Source organism: Ahaetulla prasina, chromosome 2, assembly GCF_028640845.1.
Source record: "Ahaetulla prasina isolate Xishuangbanna chromosome 2, ASM2864084v1, whole genome shotgun sequence".
Lineage (NCBI taxonomy): Eukaryota > Metazoa > Chordata > Lepidosauria > Squamata > Colubridae > Ahaetulla > Ahaetulla prasina.
This window is the reverse complement of record NC_080540.1, coordinates 29,857,078-29,883,279: the sequence shown is the minus strand read 5'-3', so window position 1 is coordinate 29,883,279 and position 26,202 is coordinate 29,857,078. Positions and strand designations below refer to the sequence as shown.

Here is a 26,202-nt window from a genome sequence, read left to right as displayed (position 1 = left end):
ACAGGAAGTCCTTATCAATTGAAACGAGGATCACATGGTAAATCATGTAGTTTGTTTGGCACCTGTTGTTTTTAATATTCATCATGGCTTCCAGAACCAATTAACCATGAGTACCAGGGTACCACAGTAGATTCCTAAAATAGTTTGCATCTGCCTTTTTTCAGAATGTTTCCATTCTGGCCTGGTGATATTCTATCACAGGAACAATCAGGATCAACCCTGATTAGCTTTTCGGAGCTGAATTAAAGTTATCTAGATAAAGTTGTCATCTGCTATGACAATTAAAGCAAATTTTATTGCAGATCTTATTGGGCTAGCATGCAGCTCTGAAAATGATCTTTTTTCCCCTCTTTAGATGCAGATCTTTGCATCCTGTGTGGGGACTATCAGCATCCAAACAAGGCTCAAGATCACTGTGTTCCCAAGATTATATCTTTTCTCTCTTATGATGAAAATTTAGGAATCATCCTTGCTTCCTTTGCATGGTTCTTGTCCTTAGTCACAGGATTTGTGTTGGGAATTTTCATTAAATTCCTAGAAACCCCCATCATCAAAGCCAACAGCCGGGACCTCTCTTATGTCCTCCTTGTCTCTCTTCTGCTTTCTTTCTTGTCCTCTTTCCTCTTCATTGGCAAGCCGAGCAAAGCCACCTGTCTCCTCCGCCAGACAGCCTTCAGCATCATCTTCTCAATTGCTGTCTCTTCTGTCTTGGCCAAAACAATCACGGTGGTGATGGCCTTCTTGGCCACAAGGCCAGGGAATCAGGTAAGGAGATGGCTGGGGAAGAGCTTCACCAACAGTCTCATTCTTCTCTGTTCTAGTGTCCAAATTCTTCTCTGCTCCTCTTGGTTAGGGCTACAGCCGGACTCTGATAAGAACTCTCAGCCAGGAGAAATCCTCCTGCTGTGCAATGAAGGCTCTCTTGCCATGTTCTATGGTGCTCTCAGCTACATGGGCTTCCTGGCTGCCATCTGCTTTGTGGTGGCTTTCCTGGCCAGGAAGCTGCTTGGATCCTTCAACGAAGCCAAGTTGATCACCTTCAGCATGCTGGTCTTCTGCAGCGTTTGGGCGTCCTTTGTGCCCACCTACCTAAGCACCAAAGGGAAACATGGCCGTGCAGATTTTCTCCATCTTGGCCTCCAGTGCTGGGTTGCTGGCCTGTATCTTTCTTCCTAAATGCTACATTATTGTACTGAGGCCTGGTTTAAATACAAAAGAGCAACTCATGATAAAAACGAGCCATGCAGTATAATCCTTAGTAGCATATGTCAAAAGCTGGTCTAGCAATGGAATTTCCTCTTTAAGTGGAAAGCCCTTTAAGAGAAGCAACCTAGAATGAAGGAGAAATTTCCTGACAGTTAGAACAATTAATCACTTGAAGGGCTTGCCTTCAGAAGTTATGAATGCTCCAACACTGGATGTTTTTAAGAAGAGATTGGACAGCTGTTTGTCTGAAGTGATGTAGAGGTTCCTGCCTGAGCAGGGGGTTGGACTAGAAGATCTCCAGGGTCCCTTCCAATTCTTTTTTTCTGTTGTAAGTACCAGCAAAGAGGCTTCCTTGAGTAGCAAAGAGACGCCATGGGAAAGTATTGATTTTGATCCTGTAGAAAGCTAGCATCCATCCCTGTTAGAAGAATGAAATGTTTTAGGAAATATTAAAAAGGCAGAATATTATATTTCCCTGGATGAGAAATTGAGAAACATGCTCTTGGAGACAGAAACTCAGAGCCTCATCTCCTTGCCCCCACACCCCGCAAGCAGATACTCAGCTGGGGCAGCTTTAGAAATGCAGATTTGGTAATCCATTACTGCCTGCAGCAAGATCTAGCTCTGAACAAAGGCATGGAAAAGCCATTCAGCCACAATAGGAATTGCCTTTCATTGCATCACCCAGCAAGCTTCAACCAAGCCTGGGACTCAGATAGGCTACAATGTTAGCTGTGACCCCTACAGCAACCAATAGAATACATGCTCTTGCCACAGGAACAGGAAACTTAAGGCCCAAGAGAGGGTATAAATAACTCTCACTCTCCACTCCATGTGATCAGCTAGCCAGGACCTCAAACCCATGTGGTCCTGTTCACCAATAAACCATCTTTCCAATCGGCCTCCATGTTTCCAGTGTCTTTCTCCTCACTTGGAACTGAACCTGATGGATATTTCTTCTAACTATCCATAGAGTGCTAAAATTATTTAGGAACATATTATCAGAAGAACCGCTAAGCTTTTTAATACATGATAATTGATAATTGATAAAGTTCTTGTAATCTGTCTCACATGTAATTCACATCTAAATAACTAACCTATCTTTCCCTCCCTATCTCCCCTTCCTCCCCCGCTCGCCTTGTTTGTTACAATTTAATTCCTCCTATTTGTCTGGCCAGCCTATGCATCTGATGAAATGCACAAAAAGCTTATGCCTTTTAATAAAATATGCTACAAAAGCTTATGCCTTTTAATAAAACATGCTATTTGGAAAAAAAGTGTACCAGATTCCTGATTTTTAGCATCCAAATGAAACTGCCAGAACTGTCTTCCAATTTCCAGCAAAATCAGATCCATAGGGAACCATTGGGTTCACTTAACAACCATGGCAATAAAAATTGTAAAATCGGATTGGTCATGTGACTGTCTTACTTTATGACTTACAACCAGTAGCAATAGCACTTAGACTTATATACTGCTTCACAGTGCTTACAGTCCTCTCTAAGCGGTTTACAGAATCAGCACGTTGCCCCCAACAATTTGGATCCTCATTTTACTGACCTGGGAAGGATGGAAGGCTGAGTTAACCTTGAGCCCATGAGAATCGAACTGCTGAACTGCTGGCGCTTGGCAGTCAGCATAATTAGCCTGCAATACTGTATACTAACCACTGCACTCATACAGTACCTGTAAACAGGTACCTGATTCCCAGCAAAAACCTTGCAAATCATATTCCCATGTCTATAGGATGTTGCAAATGGCTGTAAATGTGGACTGGTTGCCAGTGCCCTAATTGCGAACATATGATCATAGGGGGAAGCCATTAGAATTTTGAATCTGGGTTGTAGAGTCCTGGTGGCGCAGTGATTAGAATGCAGTATTGCAGGCTGACTCTGCTCACAGTCCAGAGTTTGATCTGATGGGCTGACTCAGGTTGACTCAGCTTTCCATCCTTCTGAGGTCAGAAAAATGAGGACCCTAATTATTGGGGGCAATATGCTGATGCTGTAAACTGCTGTAAAGAAAACACTATGGAGCGATATATAAGACTAAGCTACGTAGCCCTAGTGTTAAGTGCAAGCAACTGGAATGATTCCAAGGTCCCAAAGGTACTTTTTCAAGAGGCAACTGGACTTTCTACTTTTTTCTTCGAAGAAATTTCACTTCTCGTGCAGGCAGCTGGTCATTTGCATTCTTTTAGAGAGTCATTGAGGCCACCTGAAGGTTTATTTATATCTACAGGGTCACCTGGCTGGTGCAAATGGATGTGGAGCCTTCTTGGACCTGCTGAAAGGACTGCTGAATAAATAAATAAATAAAAAATAAATAAATATCCCGCCCCCCTGTGTTGAGAGAGGGCTGTTCAATTTTGACATAGATGGCTTCTTTGACCCCTTTCAAACCAGCTGTCCTCTCTGTCCAAAATGTGGACTTTGCTGTCTTCAAAAGAGTGGCCTTTGTCTTTTAAATGCAAATGGACTGCTGAATCTAGTCCAGATGCGTTTGTTCTCCTGTGTTGTACCATGTGTTTGTGAAGTGGCTGTTTTGCTTCCCCAATGTACAAAGCTGCATTGTACTGCATATATCACGTTGCTCAGTTTGTGTCTGGGTGTTTTATCCTTGGAGTGGACAAGCTTCTGTCTGTGTATTCTTGGGTTTGACTTAAGCTCTAAGGCTTCAGTTAAGAGATTTCTTTATTGATGATTCACTAGTTCGCAAAAACCTGCTTTCCCCTGAGAAAACCTGAAACAGAGAGCTTTTCTCATTTAGAGAGGAAACCTGATATAGGAGAGTTGTCACAGCTTTCTTTCACTCCTGCTCTTTTCTCTTGTGTAAAAAAATGAGTTCTGCTGACTGAAATGTTTTCAGTCTTCTGCATTTTGTTCTAACTTTGAATCCCCAACCTCTTCCTACCTTCAAAATCTGAAACAACTATTAGTGGGTTCTTCTTTAAACATAATCATATAAAATGATCAAACAAATTTCCCCAGGAATATCTTCTTTCACGGGGCCTAAAATCCCTCCAAGTCACCATATTATCATGTAACGCTGTTTTCAATGTATCCCTTTTAAATGAAGAATCATATAGTACAATGTCTTCAGGGAATTTGAAAAATTTAGATTACTTAAATCCATCCCAAACTGTCTTCAAAACAGGCAGTGAGATGAAAATTACATTGTTTGTGTTGTTAGAAAATTTATACTATGAATTAGTTAGGGATGTGGAAACAATGGATTCTTGTTAACGATGGAGGTTATGGATACTCTGCTGATCTTCAATACTATCAATCAACCTTATGCTCAGTCCTCCTACTTATGACTGTTGCAGCATCCCAACGATCAGAACTGTTGGCAACTGGCTTGTATTTATGAACGGCTGTAGGATCCCAGGCATCATGTGATTGCCATTTGTGACTTTCCCTGTTGGCTTCCCAACAAACAGAGTCAATGTGGGAAGCTGGATTTGCTTAACGACTGAATGATTCATTTAACAACCGTAGTAATTTGCTTAACCGTGGCCAAAAAAGTCATAAAATTGGACATGACTCACTTAACAACTGCCTTGCTTAGAAACAGAAATGCTGTTCCCCACTGTCATATGTTGAGGACTATGTCAATTTCGAAATGGATCGGGTGCGTCGCAGCCATTTTCTCCGTTTCTCAGCTTGACACAATTTGGGGGGAAGAAGGAGCTTTGGAATGTCAGACCATACCAGTGGTGGGTTGCCCCTGGTTTGGACGGGTTTACAAGAACTGGTAGTAAAACTGGTGGGAGGCTCCACCCACTGACCTGGATGTCATCAGGAAGTTTCTGCGCATCCGCAGAAGCGCAACCGCGCACGCGAGCGAAGCACAGTCCCATTGTAAACTGGAAGTAAAGGTAAGTAGAACCCACCCCTGGACCATATATCAGCAACTTGCTATCTTGTGGGAACTAAGGTCATCTTATTGTCAGGGTTCCAAGTAATAGATCCATTCCAAGCAAAAACTCTGAGGCAGGTGGATTCTTCAAAGAATAGCTTTATTGGAAATATCATATTGGCACATAACCAACTCTTGGTTTTCACCTAATTAAAAGTAAAAAAACAAAAAATCCCCTCAACTCCAAACAATCAGTCATATGGCCCAATCAAGCAGCATTTGCTGATCTGGTGATATCACTTCTCTTTCCTCCAGCCAGGTGTGAGAACGTCCTTGGTTCCCAAGAGAAAGTATTTTATTTTGACTGCACAACCCCAGTTATCTCTATTTTTTTTTTATTTATTTATTTTGTCACAACAATATATGTAACTATCATACAGAAAGGTTATATAGTATATAAGGGTATAAGCATATATATATATGTAGGTCTTTGGTTATTCGGGTTTTCTCCCACGTAAAATTGGAAGTGTCTTGGCGACGTTTCAACGAAGTCTCATTCGTCATCTTCAGGCTTCAGCTTCGTGCTTCTGGGAGCAATGTGTGATTGCAGCTGTTTCTTCCTTTTTAACTGCTAGTGGGGATTTGAACTGATTGGGTGGGAGCTTGGCTGTGCTCTGATTGGATGAGGGTTTTTTTGTGCTCTGATTGGCTGGGTGTGTGTCCTGTTTGGGTGGGGGCTTGGTTGTGCTCAGATTAGTCTGAGTTGCAGGGGATTTGAGCTGGTGAGCTGCATTGCTGTTGCTTGGCTTCGTGTTCATGGTCGTGCTACATCTTCATAGTGGGTGTCAGTCTGCTGCATGTATGGATTGGAGGGGTTTGAAATGGCTAATGTTGCAGCTGCGGTCTGGCTTCTGGTCCTTGGTCGTGCTTCATGCTCAGTGTGGTTTTGGGTCTGCTTTCTGGGTGGATGTGTGGTGACATCCTGTGTGGACCTCGTGAGTGTGGGTCTGGTGTCATTCCTCGTGTTAGGACTCGTTTGTCAATAAGGCGGGTTTCCAAATGGCTGGTAGGCGGAGGTATCATCTCGTTTGTTCATGCTGTGTGGGCGTTTTCTATCTCGATGGCTTCTCTGATTATTCTGTTGTTAAAGTGTTCAGTTTTGGCGATAGTTCTGGTCTTTTAAAGTCAATATCTGTCCTGTGGCTTTAAAGTGTTGGACCAGGGAAGAAGTTGGTTCCTCTTTTGACTGAGTTCTTGTGTTCTTCAATGCGTGCACTTATTCTTCTGTTGGTTTGTCCAATGTATGTGGTGGGGCAGGTGCATGGGATTTCATATACTCCTTGATTTTCTAACTCAATTTTGTCTTTGGGGTTTCTTAGGATGGTGGATATTTTTGGTTTGTGCAGAATGCTGTCTTGATGTTGTGTTTGTGGAGGATCTTGCTGATTCTGTCTGTGGTGCCTTTTATATATGGGAGGAGGGCTGTGCCGTTTTCTTGTTCTCTGTCTTGGGTAGTGGGGGTTCTTTTGGATTAGTTTGGTAATCTTATTTCTCTGGAATCCATTGGATAATAAGATTATCAAGACACTTCCAATTCTGTGGGAGAAAACCCGAATAACCAAAGACCTACATACAAACACCACGAAACCTCAGAAAACAAATATATATATATATATATATATATATATATATATATATATATATATATATATATATATATATATATATATATATATATATATATATATGCTGAGTTTCATGGTGAAAATCCTTTTCTCCCCAAATTGAAGTGTCGATTCACAAGTCTCACCCATCTTCAGGCTTCAGCTGCTTTGGGAGCAATGTGTGATCGCAGCTGGCAGCTGGCGCAGCTGGCGACGAATGAGACTTGTCAACGTCGCCAAGACACTTCCAATTTTACGAGAAAACCCGAACAACCAAAGACCTATATATATATATATATATATATATATATATATATATATATATATATATATATATATATATATATATATATATATATATATATATATATATATATATATATATATATATATATTTATATATATGTAGGAAGAAGAAAAGAAAACAATAGGACAGGAACGGTAGGCACGTTTGTGCGCTTATGCACGCTTATGGTCCTCTTAGGAATGGGGTGAGGTCAATAGTAGAAAGTTTTTGGTTAAAGCTTTTAGGATTATGAGAAGAGACCACAGAGTCAGGTAAAGTATTCCAAGCACTGATGATTCTGTTACAGAAGTCATATTTTCTGCAATCTAGATTAAAGCGGTTGACATTAAGTTTAAATCTATTGGTTGCTCTTGTATTATTGCAATTAAAGCTGAAGTAGTCTTTAACAGGAAGGATATTACAATAGATGATTCTATGAGTTAAACTTAGGTCTTGTCGAAGGCAACGGAGTTCCAACTTTTCCAAGCCCAGGATTTCAAGTCTAGTGGGATAAGGTATTTTGTTGTTTACAGAGGAATGGAGAACTCTTCTTGTAAAATATTTCTGGACACGTTCAATTGTATTGCTGTCAGAGATATGGTGAGGGTTCCAAACAGGTGATAATTCCACCCCCTCCCGATCCCTCGCTGCAGTGTGGCATCACTGAAGCTTCAAGATGGCTCCAGGCAGATCAGCTTCAAGGTTTGACACCTACCAGGTGCTGGCCAGAGACTGGAAGAGGTTCCCAAGGAGACTCTAGAATACCTGGATAGACAATGTGACCTGTGACAAGGATGGAGGGAGCTGTCTGTTCTTTAATTATACTGAAAACGCGGGAAATAGCCAGAGCTGGTTTTGCATTTCAAATGTGCCGAAATGATGTACTCAATAAAGCAATTCTTTGAAAAAGACGAAAGTCTCAAGAGTTGCTGGATTGTTTGGGTTCATTACTTGGAACCTTGGCAGACGACTTATAAAAGATGCTGCTTGAAAAATCTGAATTGATATGGGACCTCTGGGCCTGGGATAATTCTCAATGTTTCATTAAAAGGTAAAGGTTTCTCCGCACATATGTGCTAGTCGTTCCCGACTCTAGGGGGCAGTGCTCATCTCCGTTTCAAAGTCGAAGAGCCAGCGCTGTCCGAAGACGTCTCGGTGGTCATGTGGCCGGCATGACTCAACGCTAAAGGCTCACGGAACGCTGTTACCTTCCCACCAAAGGTGGTCCCTATTTTTTCTACTTGTATTTTTTACGTGCTTTCAAACTGCTAGGTTGGCAGAAGCTGGGACAAGTAACCTTTTGATCGACAACCTCAGCATCTTAGCCACCGCATCCCTTATGAATGTTTCATTACCAGGCTAGATAATATCTTCAATGGAGTTTAGGGGAAAGTAATCACTAATCACAGAGCCAGAAAATGCATAACTGATATCTTGCATGTTTCTGAGTACGGAGAACTGTGGCAGTCAATAGTATAGATGAAGATTAGAAAACTTTTGAACCTCACAGTTACTTTTTCTCATTGTTTGCAGTGTTTGCAGTGTTGGTATTAAGGTGATATTTTTCCTATTTATTCCAACACTGTAGACAAGTAATCTCAAACCTGTTACCGTTACATTTTTCCTATTTCCATGGTTGCTTTTACAATCTTTTTTTTATAGAATAGAATAGAATAGAATTTTTTATTGGCCAAGTGTGATTGGACACACAAGGAATTTGTCATGGTGCATATGCTCTCAGTGTACATAAAAGAAAAGATACGTTCATCAAGGTACAACATCTTTTTTTTATTCTGGTCATTAAACAAATCGTACGTTTTTTAAGTGTATCCATTCTTCTAAATGGGCATTTTTTTTGCCAGAAATTAGCACATACAAAAAAAAAAGATGCAAAATATGATCATGTGGCCAGAGGATCCTTCAGCTGATTATAAACATGACACGGTTGTCAAGTGCCTAAAATGCAGTCGTGTGACTGGTGGGCAAAAAATGTTTTATAATGGCTGAAGTGCTTTACAGGCCATAAAATATCATTTCCAAGGTTGTCATAACTTATAATAATAATATAACAGAGTTGGAAGGGACCTTGAAGGTCTTCTAGACCAACTCCCCGCCCAGGCAGGAAACCCTACACCATTTCAGACAAATGGCTATCCAACATCTGCTTTGGAGAATAGTTTGACTCCTTCTTCTTTGTGGCAACCCTTGAGATATTGGAACACTGCTATCATGTCTCCCTAGTCCTTCTTTTCATTAAACTAGGCATACCTAGTTCCAGCAACCGTTCTTTATTTGTTTTAGACTCCAGTCCCCTAATCATCTTTGTTGCTCTTCTCCGCACTCTTTCTAGAGTCTTAACATCTTTTTCACATCGTGGCGACCAAAACTGAATGCAGTTTTCCAAGTGTGGCCTTACCAAGGCATTATAAAGTAGTATTAACGCTTAAGGAATGAGATTTATGTTTTGAGATCTGCTGGAAGGTCCTTTACAAGAATGAGCAGACATGTTTGCAGTAGCACTAGAGAAACTGGGACCAAAAACAAAGAACTCACTATCTGACTCTATAGTCTCTATAGTCTCTTCCCAAAATCCCCAAAGCTTTAACCAAAAACTGTCTACTTTTGACCTCATCCCATTCCTAAGAGGACTATAAGGGGCGTGCATAAGAGCACAAAAGTGCCTACCGTTCCTGTCCTATTGTTCCCTTTCATTATATCAAATTAATATAGTTATTGCATACTTTATATATAAGTTTTCTTTTATGATTTGTTGTTTTATGTTGATGTTTGTATACTGTTGTGACAAAATAAATAAATAAATAATTAAATAAATAAATAAATAAATAAATAAATAAATAAATAAATAAATTTACCCAGAATTTCTGATGCAAAATAGTATCAGTGTTGCTCCTATATTTGATGTTTATGTCAATGGAATCTCTGGAGAACGAGTGAGGAAAATAACAGGCAAATGACCACGGTGTTGATAATAATAGAATAGAATTTTATTGGCCAAGTGTGATTGGACACACAAGGAATTTGTCTTGGTGCATATGCTCTCAGTGTACATAAAAGAAAAGATACGTTCATCAAGGTACAACATTTACAACACAATTGATGATCAATATATCAATATAAATCATAAGGATTGCCAGCAACAAGTTATAGTCATACAGTCATAAGTGGAAAGAGATTGGTGATGGGAACTATGAAACGATTAATAGTAGTGCAGATTCAGTAAATAGTCTGACAGTGTTGTGGGAATTAGCTGTTAAGCAGAGTGATGGCAGGTGGGGAAAAAACTGTTCTTGTGTCTAGTAGTTCTGGTGTGCAGTGCTCTATAGCGTCGTTTTGAGGGTAGGAGTTGAAACAGTTTATGTCCAGGATGCGAGGGATCTGTAAATATTTTCTAAAATATTTCATTCTTCTAGGAGGGGTGGGTGCTAAATTCCTACAGATGCTTCCCAAAAATTCAGACAGAGCCCAGATGAGGCATCACATCTAAAAGGGATGAGAATACATTGGCAGGATAGTCCCTGGCCTCTGGTTAGCCTTATCCCAAGTCGTTTGTTGCATTGGGGACATTTATGAATTTTAGGGTTTTAAATTGTTTTAAATTTCGGTTATGTAATATGCTTGGTTTTAAGTTTTGTTTTAATGTGTATATTGTGGGTTTTATTACCTTAATTAATTAAATAAATAAATTTACCCAGAATTTCTGATGCAAAATAGTATCAGTGTTGCTCCTATATTTGATGTTTATGTCAATGGAATCTCTGGAGAACGAGTGAGGAAAATAACAGGCAAATGACCACGGTGTTGATAATAATAGAATGAGACTGTTGGTGAAGGTCTTTCACAGCCATCTCCTTACTTGATTCCCTGGCCTTGTGGCCAAGAAGGCCATCACCACCGTGATTGTTTTGGCCAAGACAGAAGAGACAGCAATCGAGAAGATGATGCTGAAGGCTGTCTGGCGGAGGAGACAGGTGGCTTTGCTCGGCTGGCCAATGAAGAGAAAGCAGGTCAAGAAGGAAAGCAGGAGAGAGACCAGGAGGACATAAGAGAGGTTCCGGTTGTTGGCTTTGACGATGGGGGTTTCTAGGAATTTAATGAAGATTCCTAACACAAAGCCTGTCATTAAGGACAAGAAGAGGGAAATCGAAGCTAAGATGATCCCCAAATGTCCTTGATAGCTCAGAAAATTTATAATTTTAGGGACACATTGATCTCGGTCTTCATTTGGAGACTCATCTTCTGGACATATGGTGCATTCCTCTGCATCTGAAAAGAAGAAAAGCATCATTCTTTTAAATTCATGATTTAAACTCATGATTGAGGGTGAAGGTTCATTCTCCGAACTTATGGGTTGGTTTCTCAATGTTTCATTAAAAGGTAAAGGTTTCTCCGCACATATGTGCTAGTCGTTCCCGACTCTAGGTGGCAGTGCTCATCTCCGTTTCAAAGTCGAAGAGCCAGCGCTGTTCAAAGACGTCTCCATGGTCATGTGACCGACAATGCTAAAGGCTCACGGAACGCTGTTACCTTCCCACCAAAGGTGGTCCCTATTTTTTCTACTTGTATTTTTTACGTGCTTTCGAACTGCTAGGTTGGCAGAAGCTGGGACAAGTAACGGGCGCTCACCCCATTATGCAGCACTAGGGATTCGAACTGCAGACCTTTTGATCGACAACCTCAGCATCTTAGCCACCGCATCCCTTATGAATGTTTCATTACCAGGCTAGATAATATCTTCACTGGAGTTTAGGGGAAAGTAATCACTAATCACAGAGCCAGAAAATGCATAACTGATATCTTGCATGTTTCTGGGCATGGAGAACCGTGGCAGTCAATAGTATAGATGAAGATTAGAAAACTTTTGAACCTCACAGTTACTTTTTCTCATTGTTTGCAGTGTTTGCAGTGTTGGTATTAAGGTGATATTTTTCCTATTTATTCCAACACTGTAGACAAGTAATCTCAAACCTGTTACCGTTACATTTTTCCTATTTCCATGGTTGCTTTTACAATCTTTTTTTTATAGAATAGAATAGAATAGAATTTTTTATTGGCCAAGTGTGATTGGACACACAAGGAATTTGTCATGGTGCATATGCTCTCAGTGTACATAAAAGAAAAGATACGTTCATCAAGGTACAACATCTTTTTTTTATTCTGGTCATTAAACAAATCGTACGTTTTTTAAGTGTATCCATTCTTCTAAATGGGCATTTTTTTGCCAGAAATTAGCAAAAAAGAAAAGAAAAAAAGATGCAAAATATGATCATATGGCCAGAAGATCCTTCAGCTGATTATAAACATGAATCGGTTGTCAAGTGCCTAAAATGCAGTCGTGTGACTGGTGGGCAAAAAATGTTTTTTAATGGCTGAAGTGCTTTACAGGCCATAAAATATCATTTCCAAGGTTGTCATAACTTATAATAATAATATAACAGAGTTGGAAGGGACCTTGGAGGTCTTCTAGTCCAACCCCCCGCCCAGGCAGGAAACCCTACACCATTTCAGACAAATGGCTATCCAACATCTGCTTTGGATAATAGTTTGACTCCTTCTTTGTGGCAGCCCCTGAGATATTGGAACACTGCTATCATGTCTCCCCTAGTCCTTCTTTTCATTAAACTAGACATCCCCAGTTCCTGCAATCGTTCTTCATATGTTTTAGCCTCCAGTCCCCTAATCATCTTTGTTGCTCTTCTCTGCACTCTTTCTAGAGTCTCAACATCTTTTTCACATCATGGCGACCAAAACTGAATGCAGTTTTCCAAGTGTGGCTTTACCAAGGCATTATAAAGTAGTACTAACGCTTAAGCAATGAGATTTATGTTTTGAGATCTGCTGGAAGGTCCTTTACAAGAATGAGCAGACATGTTTGCAGTAGCACTAGAGAAACTGGGACCAAAAACAAAGAACTCACTATCTGACTCTATAGTCTCTATAGTCTCTTCCCAAAATCCCCAAAGCTTTAACCAAAAACTGTCTACTTTTGACCTCATCCCATTCCTAAGAGGACTATAAGGGGCGTGCATAAGAGCACAAAAGTGCCTACCGTTCCTGTCCTATTGTTCCCTTTCATTATATCAAATTAATATAGTTATTGCATACTTTTACTTATATATAAGTTTTTCTTTTATGATTTGTTGTTTTATGTTGATGTTTGTGTATACTGTTGTGACAAAATAAAATAAAATAAAAAAAAGAACTGATATTTCAAGGGATCAGACAGATACATTAGATAGAACAAATGTTTAAATGCGAGAGAACTCTATTTTGGCATCTTCCTTTAAAAATTCAAAAGAAATGAGTTTGAGAAGGATACAGCTTTAGAAATCAGCCAGGTGGAATTGGCCACAGGGTGACTTACAAGAGGAATTTAAGCGAGGGAGTTGTGCGGAAACTGTGCTGTAGGAACCACGGTTTGGTTGCGGAGATCAGCCCACCAATGAGATAGTCTCCTGGCCTGTAGTAATTCAATAGCTCTACTTCATCTCTCCCCAAGGTTAAGGGACATTTGGCTGGAAGCATCCCGGAAATTTTACTGGGCAGCAGCAGCAGCAGTAGAAGCAAGAGGATCGTTTTTGATCTGTCCGGTTTGGCTTTCTGCATTCTGAAAGCTTTAATTGGATCGCTAGAAGAAGGGTGAGAACGAGAACAAGACAAATGCTCTTTGGCAAGACTTCAAGCTTCAATGGGGTAGAAAGTCAGCACTCACCCCCTAGAAGAACGAAACATTTGGGGAATATTAAAAGAAACAAAATATTGTATTTCCCCAAAGGGAGAAGTGGAGAAACATGCTCTCAAAGACAGAAAGCAGACTCAAGTCTTTCTTAACAGCCCCCAAACAGAAATGGAGGAGGTCAGCTTTTAGAAATGCAGATTCGGTAAATCATCAAGACAGGTTACTTTGAAACTCCCCCGCACCAAAGTTTGAACAAAGGCAGAATGGTAGGATTAGAAAGCAGCCCCCTCAACCAAGATCCAACATAGGATGAAAGCCAATAGCCACAGCCAGGAATTGCCCAACACCCTTTCAGAATAAAAGCCCCTTTATTGCACCACTCCCAGAACCCTTCAAACTTGAAAGTCACAGAAACCTATAAAGATCCATTCACTCATTCAAGCATTTTGTCAGCGGTTGCCGGAACCATAAACCCTGATGGTTCTGCTCATCATGAAACCTTCTTTCCAATCAGCCTTTTGCAGCCTCTATTGCTTTTGTGAGTGTCTCGCTCCCAGCTTGGAACAGAACCAGATGGATTTTTTTCTTCCAACGATGTGTTGGAAGAAATATCCATCTGGGTTCAGTTCCAAGTGGGGACAAAGACACTGGAAACATGGAGGCTGCTTGGAAAGATGGTTTAATGGTGGTCAGGATCACATGGCTTGAGTTCCTGAACAGAAAAGGGCTGAGATCCTGTGTGCTCCCTGGCTTTATGCTTTTTCTTAGCTTTGAACTTTCTGGGGCACAGGAAGAGTATCCTGATTGGCTGTCAGACTCCCAGGGGGTGGGGGTCTTAGCTAGCCTTGCTGGCTGATGTAATCTTCCCAGGTGCCATGTGGTGAGTTTCAGTTGCTAGATGGGTTCTATTATGATGCAGATGATGGTTAACAAAGGTGGGGGGAAATGAGTGAGCTTAGCTGAGGCTTTAATGGCCCATTGACAAAGGTGGGGGGTGGCAGGAAGTTGCTTTGACTTTAAAACATGTTTCTCCATTTCTCATCCAGGGAAATATATTCTGCCTTTTAAATATTTTCTAAAATATTTCATTCTTCTAGGAGGGGGGTGGGTGCTAAATTCCTACAGATGCTTCCCCAAAAATTCAGACAGAGCCCAGATGAGGCATCACATCTAAAAGGGATGAGAATACATTGGCCGGGATAGTCCCTGGCCTCTGGTTAGCCTTATCCCAAGTCGTTTGTTGCATTGGGGACATTTATGAATTTTAGGGTTTTAAATTGTTTTAAATTTCGGCCGTTTATGTAATATGCTTGGTTTTAAGTTTTTGTTTTAATGTGTATATTGTGGGGTTTTTATTATTTGGCTGTACACCGCCCTGAGTCCTTCGGGAGAAGGGCGGTATAAAAATCTAATTAATTAATTAATTAATTAATTAATTAATTAATTAATTAAATAATTAAATAAATAAATAAATAAATAAATAAATTTACCCAGAATTTCTGATGCAAAATAGTATCAGTGTTGCTCCTATATTTGATGTTTATGTCAATGGAATCTCTGGAGAACGAGTGAGGAAAATAACAGGCAAATGACCACGGTGTTGATAATAATAGAATAGAATAGAATAGAATTTTATTGGCCAAGTGTGATTGGACACACAAGGAATTTGTCTTGGTGCATATGCTCTCAGTGTACATAAAAGAAAAGATATGTTCATCAAGGTACAACATTTACAACACAATTGATGATCAATATATCAATATAAATCATAAGGATTGCCAGCAACAAGTTATAGTCATACAGTCATAAGTGGAAAGAGATTGGTGATGGGAACTATGAAACGATTAATAGTAGTGCAGATTCAGTAAATAGTCTGACAGTGTTGAGGGAATTATTTGTTAGAGTGATGGCCTTCGGGAAAAAACTGTTCTTGTGTCTAGTTGTTCTGGTGTGCAGTGCTCTATAGCGTCGTTTTGAGGGTAGGAGTTGAAACAGTTTATGTCCAGGATGCGAGGGATCTGTAAATATTTTCACGGCCCTCTTCTTGATTCGTGCAGTATACAGGTCCTCAATGGAAGGCAGGTTGGTAGCAATTATTTTTTCTGCAGTTCTAATTATTCTCTGAAGTCTGTGTTTTTCTTGTTGGGTTGCAGAACCGAACCAGAAGTAACTCCTCTGTGACCTGCTGAACTCTTACTGTAGCTTCAGGCACAGAGACATAATTGGATAAATTTAGTGTCGAAAATTACTGGATCCCTTTCCCTTGGGTTTCAGGCTGGATTATGGGGGCCCAGAGAATGAAATATTTTGGGGAATATTAAAAGAGACAGTACGTTGTATTTCCCCAAAGCAGAAATGGAGAAAAAAAATCTTAACAAAGGCAGAAAGCAGCCCCAACAGCCGCTTGAAGTTTTTAGAGATGGATTATTTTGGGCCCATTAAGAAAGACCTGGGCCAATCTATTCACAAACAAAACACTTTCAGCTCCATCTGATGGGATTAAGAATTTGCATTCCCCCAACCAAATTCTAAGGACAGGTTGTGACCTTTTAAGACCTAATAGGAATAGCAAAGGCTCACTACATTGCACAATCCCCTAGCAACCTCTCAGAATAAAAATCCATGTACTCAACAAACCAATTTGTCAGCTGTCCCAGAACTACATGCTGTTGTTGGTTCTGCTCATCAGTAAACGGAGTGCTTCTTTCCAATCTGCCCCCATTTTATTTCCAGCGTCTTTCTCCCAGCTTGGAACCAGACCCGATTTTTTTTCTTCCAACATGTAGATGAGAACGGCGAGAGCCAACCTCTCTGTGGCTTTCGATACCATCGGCCATAGTATTCTTTGGGGCCAGCTATGAGATTTGGGCCTGGGTGGTGTAGTATTTCGCTGGTTCAGTTCCTTTCTCCAAGGCTCCTTCCAATTGGTGTTGATAGGGAGCCACTCCTTTATGGGAGGGGTCCCCAACCTCCGGTCCATGGACCAGCACCGGGCTGCAACATATATATAATATATATAACAACAGAGTTGGAAGGGACCTTGGAGGCCTTCTAGTCCAACCCCCTGCCCAGGCAGGAAACCCTACACCATCTCAGTCAGATGGTTATCCAACGTTTTCTTAAAAATTTCCAGTGTTGGAGCATTCACAACTTCTGCAGGCAAGTCGTTCCACCTATTAATTGTTCTAACTGTCAGGAAATTTCTCCTTAGTTCTAAGTTGCTTCTTTCCTTGATCAGTTTCCACCCATTGCTTCTTGTTCTACCCTCAGGTGCTTTGGAGAATAGTTTGACTCCTTCTTTGTGGCAACCCCTGAGATATTGGAACACTGCTATCATGTCTCCCCTAGTCCTTCTTTTCATTAAACTAGACATACCCAATTCCAGCAACCGTTCTTCATATGTTCTAGCCTCCAGTCCCCTAATCATCTTTGTTGCTCTTCTCTGCACTCTTTCTAGAGTCTCAGCATCTTTTTTACATCGTGGCGACCAAAACTGGATGCAATATTCCAAGTGTGGCCTTACCAAGGCATATGAGAAACCAGGCCACACAAACAAGTGAAGCCCCATCCGAGGGATACAGGCACCACATGAGGGCCCCCAAGTGTTACAGATCTAACCACTGCAGTGATTCACTTAACAACTGTGTCAAGAAAGGTTGCAAAGTGGGGCAAAATTCACTTAACAAGTGTCTCCCAGAGCCCCCAAAATTTTGGGCTCAATTGTGGTCGTAAGTCGAGGACTAATTGTACATCCCAGACTGTGGAAAAAAGCTTCGCTCACAGGAATACTTTTATGCGACGTCAAAGAATTCCTTCCCAGGGAGAAACCATATGAATGCACACAGTGTGGGAAAAGTCTCAGTGAAAGTAGTTTTATTTCCCACAAAAGGATCCACACAGGAGAGAAATTGTATAAATGTTTGGAATGTGGAAAGGGCTTCTGTCAAAGAGGAAATAAAAGTTAAAAGGATCCCATGCTTCCCTCGTGGTACTAGTTTTACACCACGTATCAGCTTCACATCAGAGAGAAACCATATAAATGCCTGGAGTATGGAAAATGTTTCATTTCAGGCTGTCATCTTCTAACTTACCATAAATGGATCCACGCAGTAGAGAAACGTTATAGATGCTTGTAGTGTGGAAAAAGCTGCTTTAGCAGCAGGAACCTTCTGAAGCATAAAATAATTCACACACTGTAAAAAAGATGTTGAGATGCTAGAAAAAGTGCGGAGAAGAGCAATAAAGATGATTAGGGGGCTGGAGGCTTAAACATATGAAGAACGGATGCTGGAATTGGGCATTTCTAGTTTAATGAAATGAAGGACTAGGGGTGATATGATAGCCGTCTTCCAATATTTGAGGGGCTGCCACAGAGAGGAGAGGTTCAAGCTATTTTCCAAGGCACCTGAAGGCCAGATAAGGAATAATGGATGGAAACTGATCCAGAAGAGATTCAACCTAGAAATAAGGAGACATTTTCTGACAGTGAGCGCAATCAACCAATGGAACAGAAGTTGCCTTCAGAAGTTATGGGAGCTTCATCACTAGAAGCTTTCAAGAGGAGACTGGACTGCCATCTGTCAGAAGTGGTGTAAGTTCTCCTGCTTGGGTATGGGGTTGGACTAGATGACCTATAAGGTCCCTTCCATGTCTGTAAATCTGTTTAAAAAGAATGTGCAAGTGGTTAAGTGGAGCATGGGGTGCCTCCTGGACAAGAGAGGCCATTGAAGGCCTAGTCTAGGCCTGCCTGCCCTGGTCCTCCCAAGGCCTGATACTGTATATCCCATGCTCCACTTCCTGCACCTTGGCTCTGAACAGGCCTTTCCCACACTTCCCCTGGATCCTCCCAGGGCCTGATTCTCACCCCATCAGGCAAATACCCTCCTCACTTATCTTTTGAAGAGCTCCGAGGCCTTTCAAAGTGCAGGAATGACTATTCTTTGATAGAGGCATTAAAAAAAAAAACAACCCAGGAATTTAGAAACCAAATAACTTCTATTTTAAAACTGTTTATTTTTGTCATTGTTTGTTTTGTCTCTTTTTTCCCTTTAATATGCACAAACAATAAGTAACAATTCAATGGAAATCTTAGTAACAATATAAAGACAAAAAACCGTTGTTGTTTAACAAAGAGTTGGGCGTATTTTCCAGTAGACTATTAATGCCACATTTAGCTTTGGATGTCAAATTTACACAACTTTAGGCTTATCAACACTGTCATTTCAGAAATCATAGTTAATACTGAAATAAACTTCTTTATCTTTAAAGGTTTAAGTTATCCAAAACATTAGTGTTAATAATCTCTAGTCAATAATGTATAAATACCACTGTACCCAATAATATAATGTACTATTTGTATTTATAATACAATAAAACATTTTTAAAGGAATTGACTTAATCAATTACAGCATACCATTCTCTACTTATTTGCAAAAGATTTTTGACCCTCTCAAAAGCATTTTTCCTTTTGCCAATTTCCTTCTATTTATCAACATGACTGAGGCATTTTTCTTGGCCTTTCTTGCTTGATGGTTGAAAGGCTGTATCAAATCGTTCTTTAACTTTGTCTCTTCTTCATCTCCATTTTTCCTGACTATTTAAAAAGAAAAGGATCTTTTGTTTGAAATTCTGGATTTTCTTCCTGCGTTCCACAATGTCTTTTTATCATTTCTTATAGCAGGTTCCCTTTTCTTCAGTAATTTAAGTGTGTCCAGTTTGTACTTTATTCTTTTTAGTAAATTAGAGTATTCCAATTATCCTTCAGCTGTAATTACCTCCGTTCTTGAATTCTTCGACTTTCATGTGCACATCTGATGCTTATAATTCAATCTTTTACAGTTTCCATCTGCAAATATCCTGGATGAAAGGACATTTCTCCAGCTTCTGATTTCTACTATATGGTCAAATGACTTTAATATATTCCATAAGTTGGTGTCCAGATATAAAGTTTGCATTTATGTTGCCACGGGCCTGACAAAGAGCAGGCTAAATAAACCAAGCCAAAGCCCAGGAGTCAATAAAGAGGCAGATTAATTAGATTGAATAGCCAAGAAGTAGATGTAGACAGAGATAAAGATCCAAGAGAGGAATAAGGGAGGCAAGTCAAAAAAAGCTTAAGTATTGAAGCGGGCAAGAGAAGATGGATAGATGATTTCTTTTTTGTGGTTGTTCTAATTTGCTTTTCCCTTTCTCTCTATCTCTTTTCTTTTTCTTAGGTAGGTGACATGACTAGAAATTAGGTAGGAGAGAAAGAAAATGTCTTTTAATAAAGGGTCACATGATTAAAAGGTAGAAGTGATGGAAATAAGAGAAGGGGGAATATTAGTGTATACACTTTTATACAATAAAAGTAATAAGAGAAAATATGGAATAGTTGAATAATGACAGATTGTAATTTAATATAAATGTGTATCGTTATTAGAAATATATAAATTGATTGAATGTAATAACCATGAGTAATTCTACTAGTTTTGTTTGTATTGGAATGTATGACACCCAGGTTGTGATGACCCAGGGTGTGACACAAAGGCATGTGTCCCCAATGTCCCTTTCAACTCTCCGGCCTGGAGAGAGCTCTTCCACCAACCGGCAATAGTCTTTGGCTGACAATACTTCAATCCCAAATGTTATAAAAGAAAACTTTCAACAAAAAAAATCCAACAAGGCAAGACCAGGTAATTAATCCGGCAGGGCAAGCAAAATAGGGAATTTCAGAATTGAAGTAGCACAGCAGTAAATCAAACCAGTTGGGAGGATGCCAGGACTTCAGATAAACACCAGATGACCTCAGGGTTTGTTCCCGACAACCGCCCCTTCCATTTGTCTTTCCTTTTAAACTCCATCAGCAGCTGTGCCTTCTACAGATGATCGGGTCCCTTTCCTCTCTCGTAAGCCACGCAACCCATGTTGCGCTCTTCTCCGTTCCTCCCTGCATTGCCTAGAATGAGGAGGGGGTGGGCCTTGGTCTTCATTTGAACCCCTTCTCCCTTGTTCTACCTCTCCCCTGCTCTGCCCAGGCTGACTTTGCAATTCCCCAGTTTCTTCCACAGCCAACAGATCCGCGCTCTCACTCTGTCAGCTGTTCCTCTTCCCCTTCGGATTCAGACTCCGACAGGGGCATGACACAGGTGCCACACTGTTTACGCATTGATATGTCTGCAAATTGGTTGGTTCAAAATTGGGAAAGGAGTCCGGCAAGGCTGTATGCTATCGCCCTGCCTATTTAACTTATATGCAGAGCACATCATGAGAAAGGTGGGGCTGGATGAATCAAAAGTTGGAATTAAGATTGCCGGGAGAAATATCAACAACCTCAGATATGCAGATGATACCACTCTAATGGCAGAAAGCAAAGAGGAACTAATGAGCCTCTTGATGCAGGTGAAGGAGGAAAGTGCATAAGTTGGCTTGAAACGCAACATTAAGAAAACTAAGATCATGGCATCCAGCCCTCTCAATTCCTGGCAGATAGATGGGGAGGAAATGAAGGTAGTGACATATTTTATTTTCCTGGGCTCCAAGATCACTGCAGATGGGGACTGCAGCCAAGAAATTAAAAGACGCGTGCTCCTGCGGAAGAAAGCTACGGCAAATCTAGACAGCGAATTAAAAAGCAGAGACATCACCCTCCCAACAAAAGTGCATATACTCAAAGCTATGGTTTTCCCAGTTGCAATGTATGGCTGTGAAAGTTGGACCATAAGAAAGGCTGAGCGCCGAAGAATTGAGGCCTTTGAACTCTGGTGCTGGAGAAGACTCCTGTGAGTCCCTTGGACTGCAAGGCGAACAAACAAGTCAGTTCTAGAGGAGATCAACCCTGACTGCTCTTTAGAAGGCCAGATCCTGAAGATGAAACTGAAATACTTTGGCCACCTAATGAGAAAGAAGGACTCACTGGAGAAGTGCCTAATGCTGGGAAAGATTGAGGGCAAAAGAAGAAAGGGACAACAGAAAATGAAGTGGCTGGATGGAGCCACTGAAGCAGTCGGCATGACTTTAAATGGACTCCAGAGGATGGTAGAGGACAGGAAGGTCTGGAGGAACGTTGCCCATGGGGTCGCGATGGGTCGGACACGACTGCGCAACTAACAACCACAACAAATGTTTGCAAAAAATAAAAAACTTGTAAATCAAAAATATAAAAATGAAGAGGCAGATTAAAAGACAGTGGGAAGAGGCAAAGGGAAAGCAGACAGCAGCTGAGACAGCAGAGAAGAAAGAGATTTATTTCCTTCCCTCGGAACTGGACGAGGGAAAAGGGACGTTGACTTACCTGAATGTTGCTTTTCAATGTAGGATAATCCATGCATGGGGATATACCCAAGTTTATGGACCCTGGGCGGGAGGCTGACTACTCCGTAGGTGTTGTGTCTTGCCCGCCCTCAGAGCAGCCGGGGCCTTCTTATCTGCTCCCGAACACGGAGGAATGTATGCCTCCCGGCCCCAGTCCTGGCTCCATGCCCAGACAAACTGCAGAAGAAGGAGCACCTCCCGGCCCCAGCCCTGACTCCATGCCCAGGCAAACGGAGCAGCTAGACCCCTCCCCCTCCTCCACAGCATGTGAGCCTGAGGAGGGTTTATTACCAACAGCTGATTGGAGTGACCCTCGCATCAGAAGATTGGAGAGGCGGAGGCAACAGAAGGAAGAGAGGGGCAGGCCTTAATGAGTGCTGAGTCATGGAGCCACACCCCATGGCCTATATAAAGGATCTGCTTTCTGGCAGTCTCTGAGTCAGGCAAAGTCGAACTTATCTTGCTGAAGTCACTTACTGGTCTCCTGCCTGCTAGGACTTTGGGCAGAGCTGCAGAGGCACGCCTGATTCGGATTTCCCTGACCCGGCCGTCAGCGGAGGAGTGGGACACGACAGTAGGTCCTGGGTGGACTGTACACTCTGTAACACCTGACATCCAAAAGATGCCTCAGCCGAAGCATAACTATCTAACCTATAACGACGTATGAAAGGGGATAATGACGACCAAGTAGCCACCCTACAAATGTCACTGATAGAAGCCTGTGTGGCCCAAGCCGCTGTAGTTGCAGCACTACGAGTTGAATGTGGCAAAATTCTGCCGGGTAAAGGCTTAGATTTGAGTTCATATGCCATGGAAATACATGCTTTCAGCCATCTGCCCACTGTCGACGAGGAGACCTTCTTCCCCCTTGATGACGGATGAAATGATACTAACAGAGCCTCCGTTCGTCGAAATGATAATGTACATTTGATGTAACGGCGTAATGCCCTCCGCACATCCAATGTGTGCCAACTCTTTTCCAGCGGATGACAAGGATCAGGACAAAAATCTGGAAAAAGTAACTCTTGGGCCCGGTGAAACCAAGAGTTCACCTTTGGCATGAATGATGGGTCCAATTGTAAAATGACCCTGTTGGAATGAAAAATACAAAGGTCCTTCCTAATAGAAAAGGCCACCAACTCGGAAATCCTCCTGGTGGATGCAATTGCCAGAAAAAAGGTAACTTTCAAAGTCAATAACCGAAGAGAAACTGACCCCAGTGACTCAAATAGTGCAGCCAACAACGCTTGAAGAATGAAGTGGAGATCCCAGGTAGGGTAGCGATGCACCACCAGAGGTCGAAGATTGGCAGCTCCCTGGAGAAAACAATGCACTCTTGGATGTTGCAAGAGTGTCAGGTAAGCATCACAGGGGAGAACGGTAGACAAAGCTGCAACCTGTCGTCGAAGTGTGAGGGGGCTAACCCCTTGTCGAGACCAGCTTGTAAAAATTCAAAAACATCCGGAATCAATGCTGAAGTAGGATCAGTGGTGTTGCTTTGACTTTCCAGGAGGCATTATAAATATTGTTAGTAGAAGCCCTTCTAGACATTTGCATGATTTGAATTACCTTTCCTGATAGGTTTTCCTTTCTCAGGAGGATCCTTTCAAGTGCCAAATGGCCAACTGGAGCCACTGAGGCTCCGGATGAAGCACGACCCCTTGACTGAGAGAAATCCGATCTTGAGGAATCCTCCAGGGATGGGCCACCGAGAAGCCTACTAGGTCTGCGAACCAAGGACGGTGAGGCCAATACGGTGCCACCAGAATGACTTCCGCGTTTTCGGCCAGCAGCTTTCGAATCACTCTTGGAATGAGGAATGGGCAGGAATGCATACAGTAGACCCTGTGGCCAAGGACATCTGAGGGCATTGCAACCCTCTGCCTCCGGACTCGGAAACCTGGAGAAAAAGCGTGGAAGCTGCCTGTTGTCCTGGCGAGCAAACAAATCTATGATGGGTAGACCGAATCTCTTCACAATCTCCTGGAACAGCTGAGAATGAAGCTGCCATTCTGAAGGGTCTAGTTGTGCCCTGCTCAACCAATCCGCTTGAACATTCAGAACGCCTGAGACGTGTTCTGCTTTCAGAGAACAGAGGTACCTCTCTCTGCCCAGCTAATGTCTCTCTGTCTCGTCCATGAGGAACTGTGAACGAGTACTGCCCTCTCAGTTGATGTGTGCTTTTGTCGCCATGTTGTCCGTTAGGATCAACACATGCTGACCTGTCACTATGGGAGAGAAGTGCTTGAGAGCAAGTCTCACCGCCCTCAACTCTAGCCAGTTGATGCTGTTTTTTCTCCACCGGCGTCCATCTGCCCTGTGCCACCTGCGAATCCAGATGAGCTCCCCAACCAAGAAGGCTCACATCCAATGTCACTGTGATGCGCTCTGGTGCCAGAAATAGACAGCCCTTCTGAATTGCTGCTGACTGCCACCACTTTAAAGACAGACGCACCTGCGGCTGAAGTAGAACTTTTGTCCTGGAATTGCTGCGCCCTGCTTTTTGGAACGGCAACAGGAACCACTGCAGAGGACGAGCATGACGTCGGGCCCAGGGAACGATAGCGATGCACAAAATCATCTTCCCTAGTAACTGTGACAACTGGATCAACGGAACCCGACGCTGCCGCAGAACCTGCAACACCAACTCCTTGAGACTGGAGATCCTTTCCGGTGAAGTGGGAAGACAATCTAAAGTGGGATCCCGAGATCTGAGAGGCGACATCAGCAGAAGGAAGGGAGGGGCAGGCCTGGATAAGTGCTGAGTCATGGAGCCACACCCCACGGCCTATATAAAGGATCAGCTTGAGTCAAGCAACTTTGAGTCAAGCAAAGTCTCCTTTAGTTTGCTGAAGTCACAACTTGGATTCCTGCCTGCCCTGAGAAATCTGAAAGGAATTTGGCAAAGCTGCAGAGGCTTCGTGGCCACGCTTGATACAGACTTCCCAGACCCGGTCGTTGGAGGGGGAGGGGGACACGACATCCCTGTTTGTTTACCCGCTGGTGGGTTGGCTGGCTTTTCTCTATCAGAAAAAGCCTCCCCCACCTGTATTCTTCATTGTGGGTGGCTCCGGAGTTGTGCCCGGTGTTCTGCAGCACACTCTGAGGTCCTCCCACTTTAGATTGTCTTCTGCTGTTTGAGAAAGAGAGGGGTCAGAAGGAGCAGGCCCAGGCAATTCCAATCCGTGGCTGACTTCCTCTGATGGCTGTGGGTGAGTGAGGTTTGTTTCTTCATTCCTGACTTCCCCTCCAGGCATGGGGCCAGGGCTCGGGGCTGGAGGCATGCCAGGCCATTCCTCTTCATTATCAGACTCTGGATCTGATAGCAGGCCCGGGAGGAGGTGGGAGGGGCCCGGCTGAGGAGAAGAGGGAGGGCGAGGCACAAAAACGGAGGTGTTCTGCAGAAGAAGAACAACTCCAGATAGCTGCTTCCGTCCTTCCTGAGTGGTGGGAAAACAGCTTGGAGCCCCAGGACTGCTACAGCAGCCACCAGCAGCACACAAATAACTTGCCTGATAGAAGAAATATGTCTTTAAAATCCAAATAGATTCAGTGCAGTTCAAATATTCCAAAGATAAGCAATCTGACTATGAAATTGTCAGAGAAAACCAACTCAGATCTCTTCCCTTGGACTGAGTGAAAAAGACTGGAGCTTAACGAGCAGGAGGCGTGGCTAAGCAGTTCAAAAATATATTCACTCCGTCTCTGACAATTGGATAGGAGATCACCCCATGCATGGGTTATCCGGACAACACACTGGAAAAGTTCTCCAGACCGTTTCCCTCAGTTGGAGCCAAGGTTCAAAAGAAGAGAAGAATCAAGAAGCCCAGCCAAGGACAAACAACTAAAAAAAGTAGGGTGGGGGGAATATCAAGATATGGACAGGAGCGAAATAGAAAACAAATTTGAATTGACAGATTAAATTGTTAAAAAGGAGATATCCCTACAGAGAATAACCCTAAGAAAATGTACGGATTAAGACCGGAGAAATTGAGAGGTCAGCAATAAATAAATGTATCAGACATATAGAGTAGAAAGATGTGAGATTATAGTGAAAAACTATAACATTGTTAAAGGATCCTCACACCCGTTTCACAGTCTGTTTCTGCTGCTCCCGTCTGGGAGGAAGTTTCTAAGTATTTCTAGCAGGACTTCCAGATTCTGTAAGTTTTGTTCCCTATGCCATCCATCTGGTA

The 26,202-nt window shown here is 42.2% G+C and overlaps 1 protein-coding gene across 1 annotated transcript in view; it reads left to right on the top strand.

Moving 5' to 3' along the window:
* Nucleotides 1-23,069, top strand: part of LOC131190461 (vomeronasal type-2 receptor 26-like) — a 34,372-nt gene extending 11,303 nt beyond the window's left edge. Inside the window, exons 5-6 of the mRNA XM_058167784.1 lie at nucleotides 356-937; nucleotides 22,990-23,069. Of these exons, the coding sequence (XP_058023767.1) occupies nucleotides 356-937; nucleotides 22,990-23,069 (662 nt within the window). The remainder of the gene's footprint in view (nucleotides 1-355; nucleotides 938-22,989) is intronic.
* Nucleotides 23,070-26,202: the final 3,133 nt, after the last annotated feature.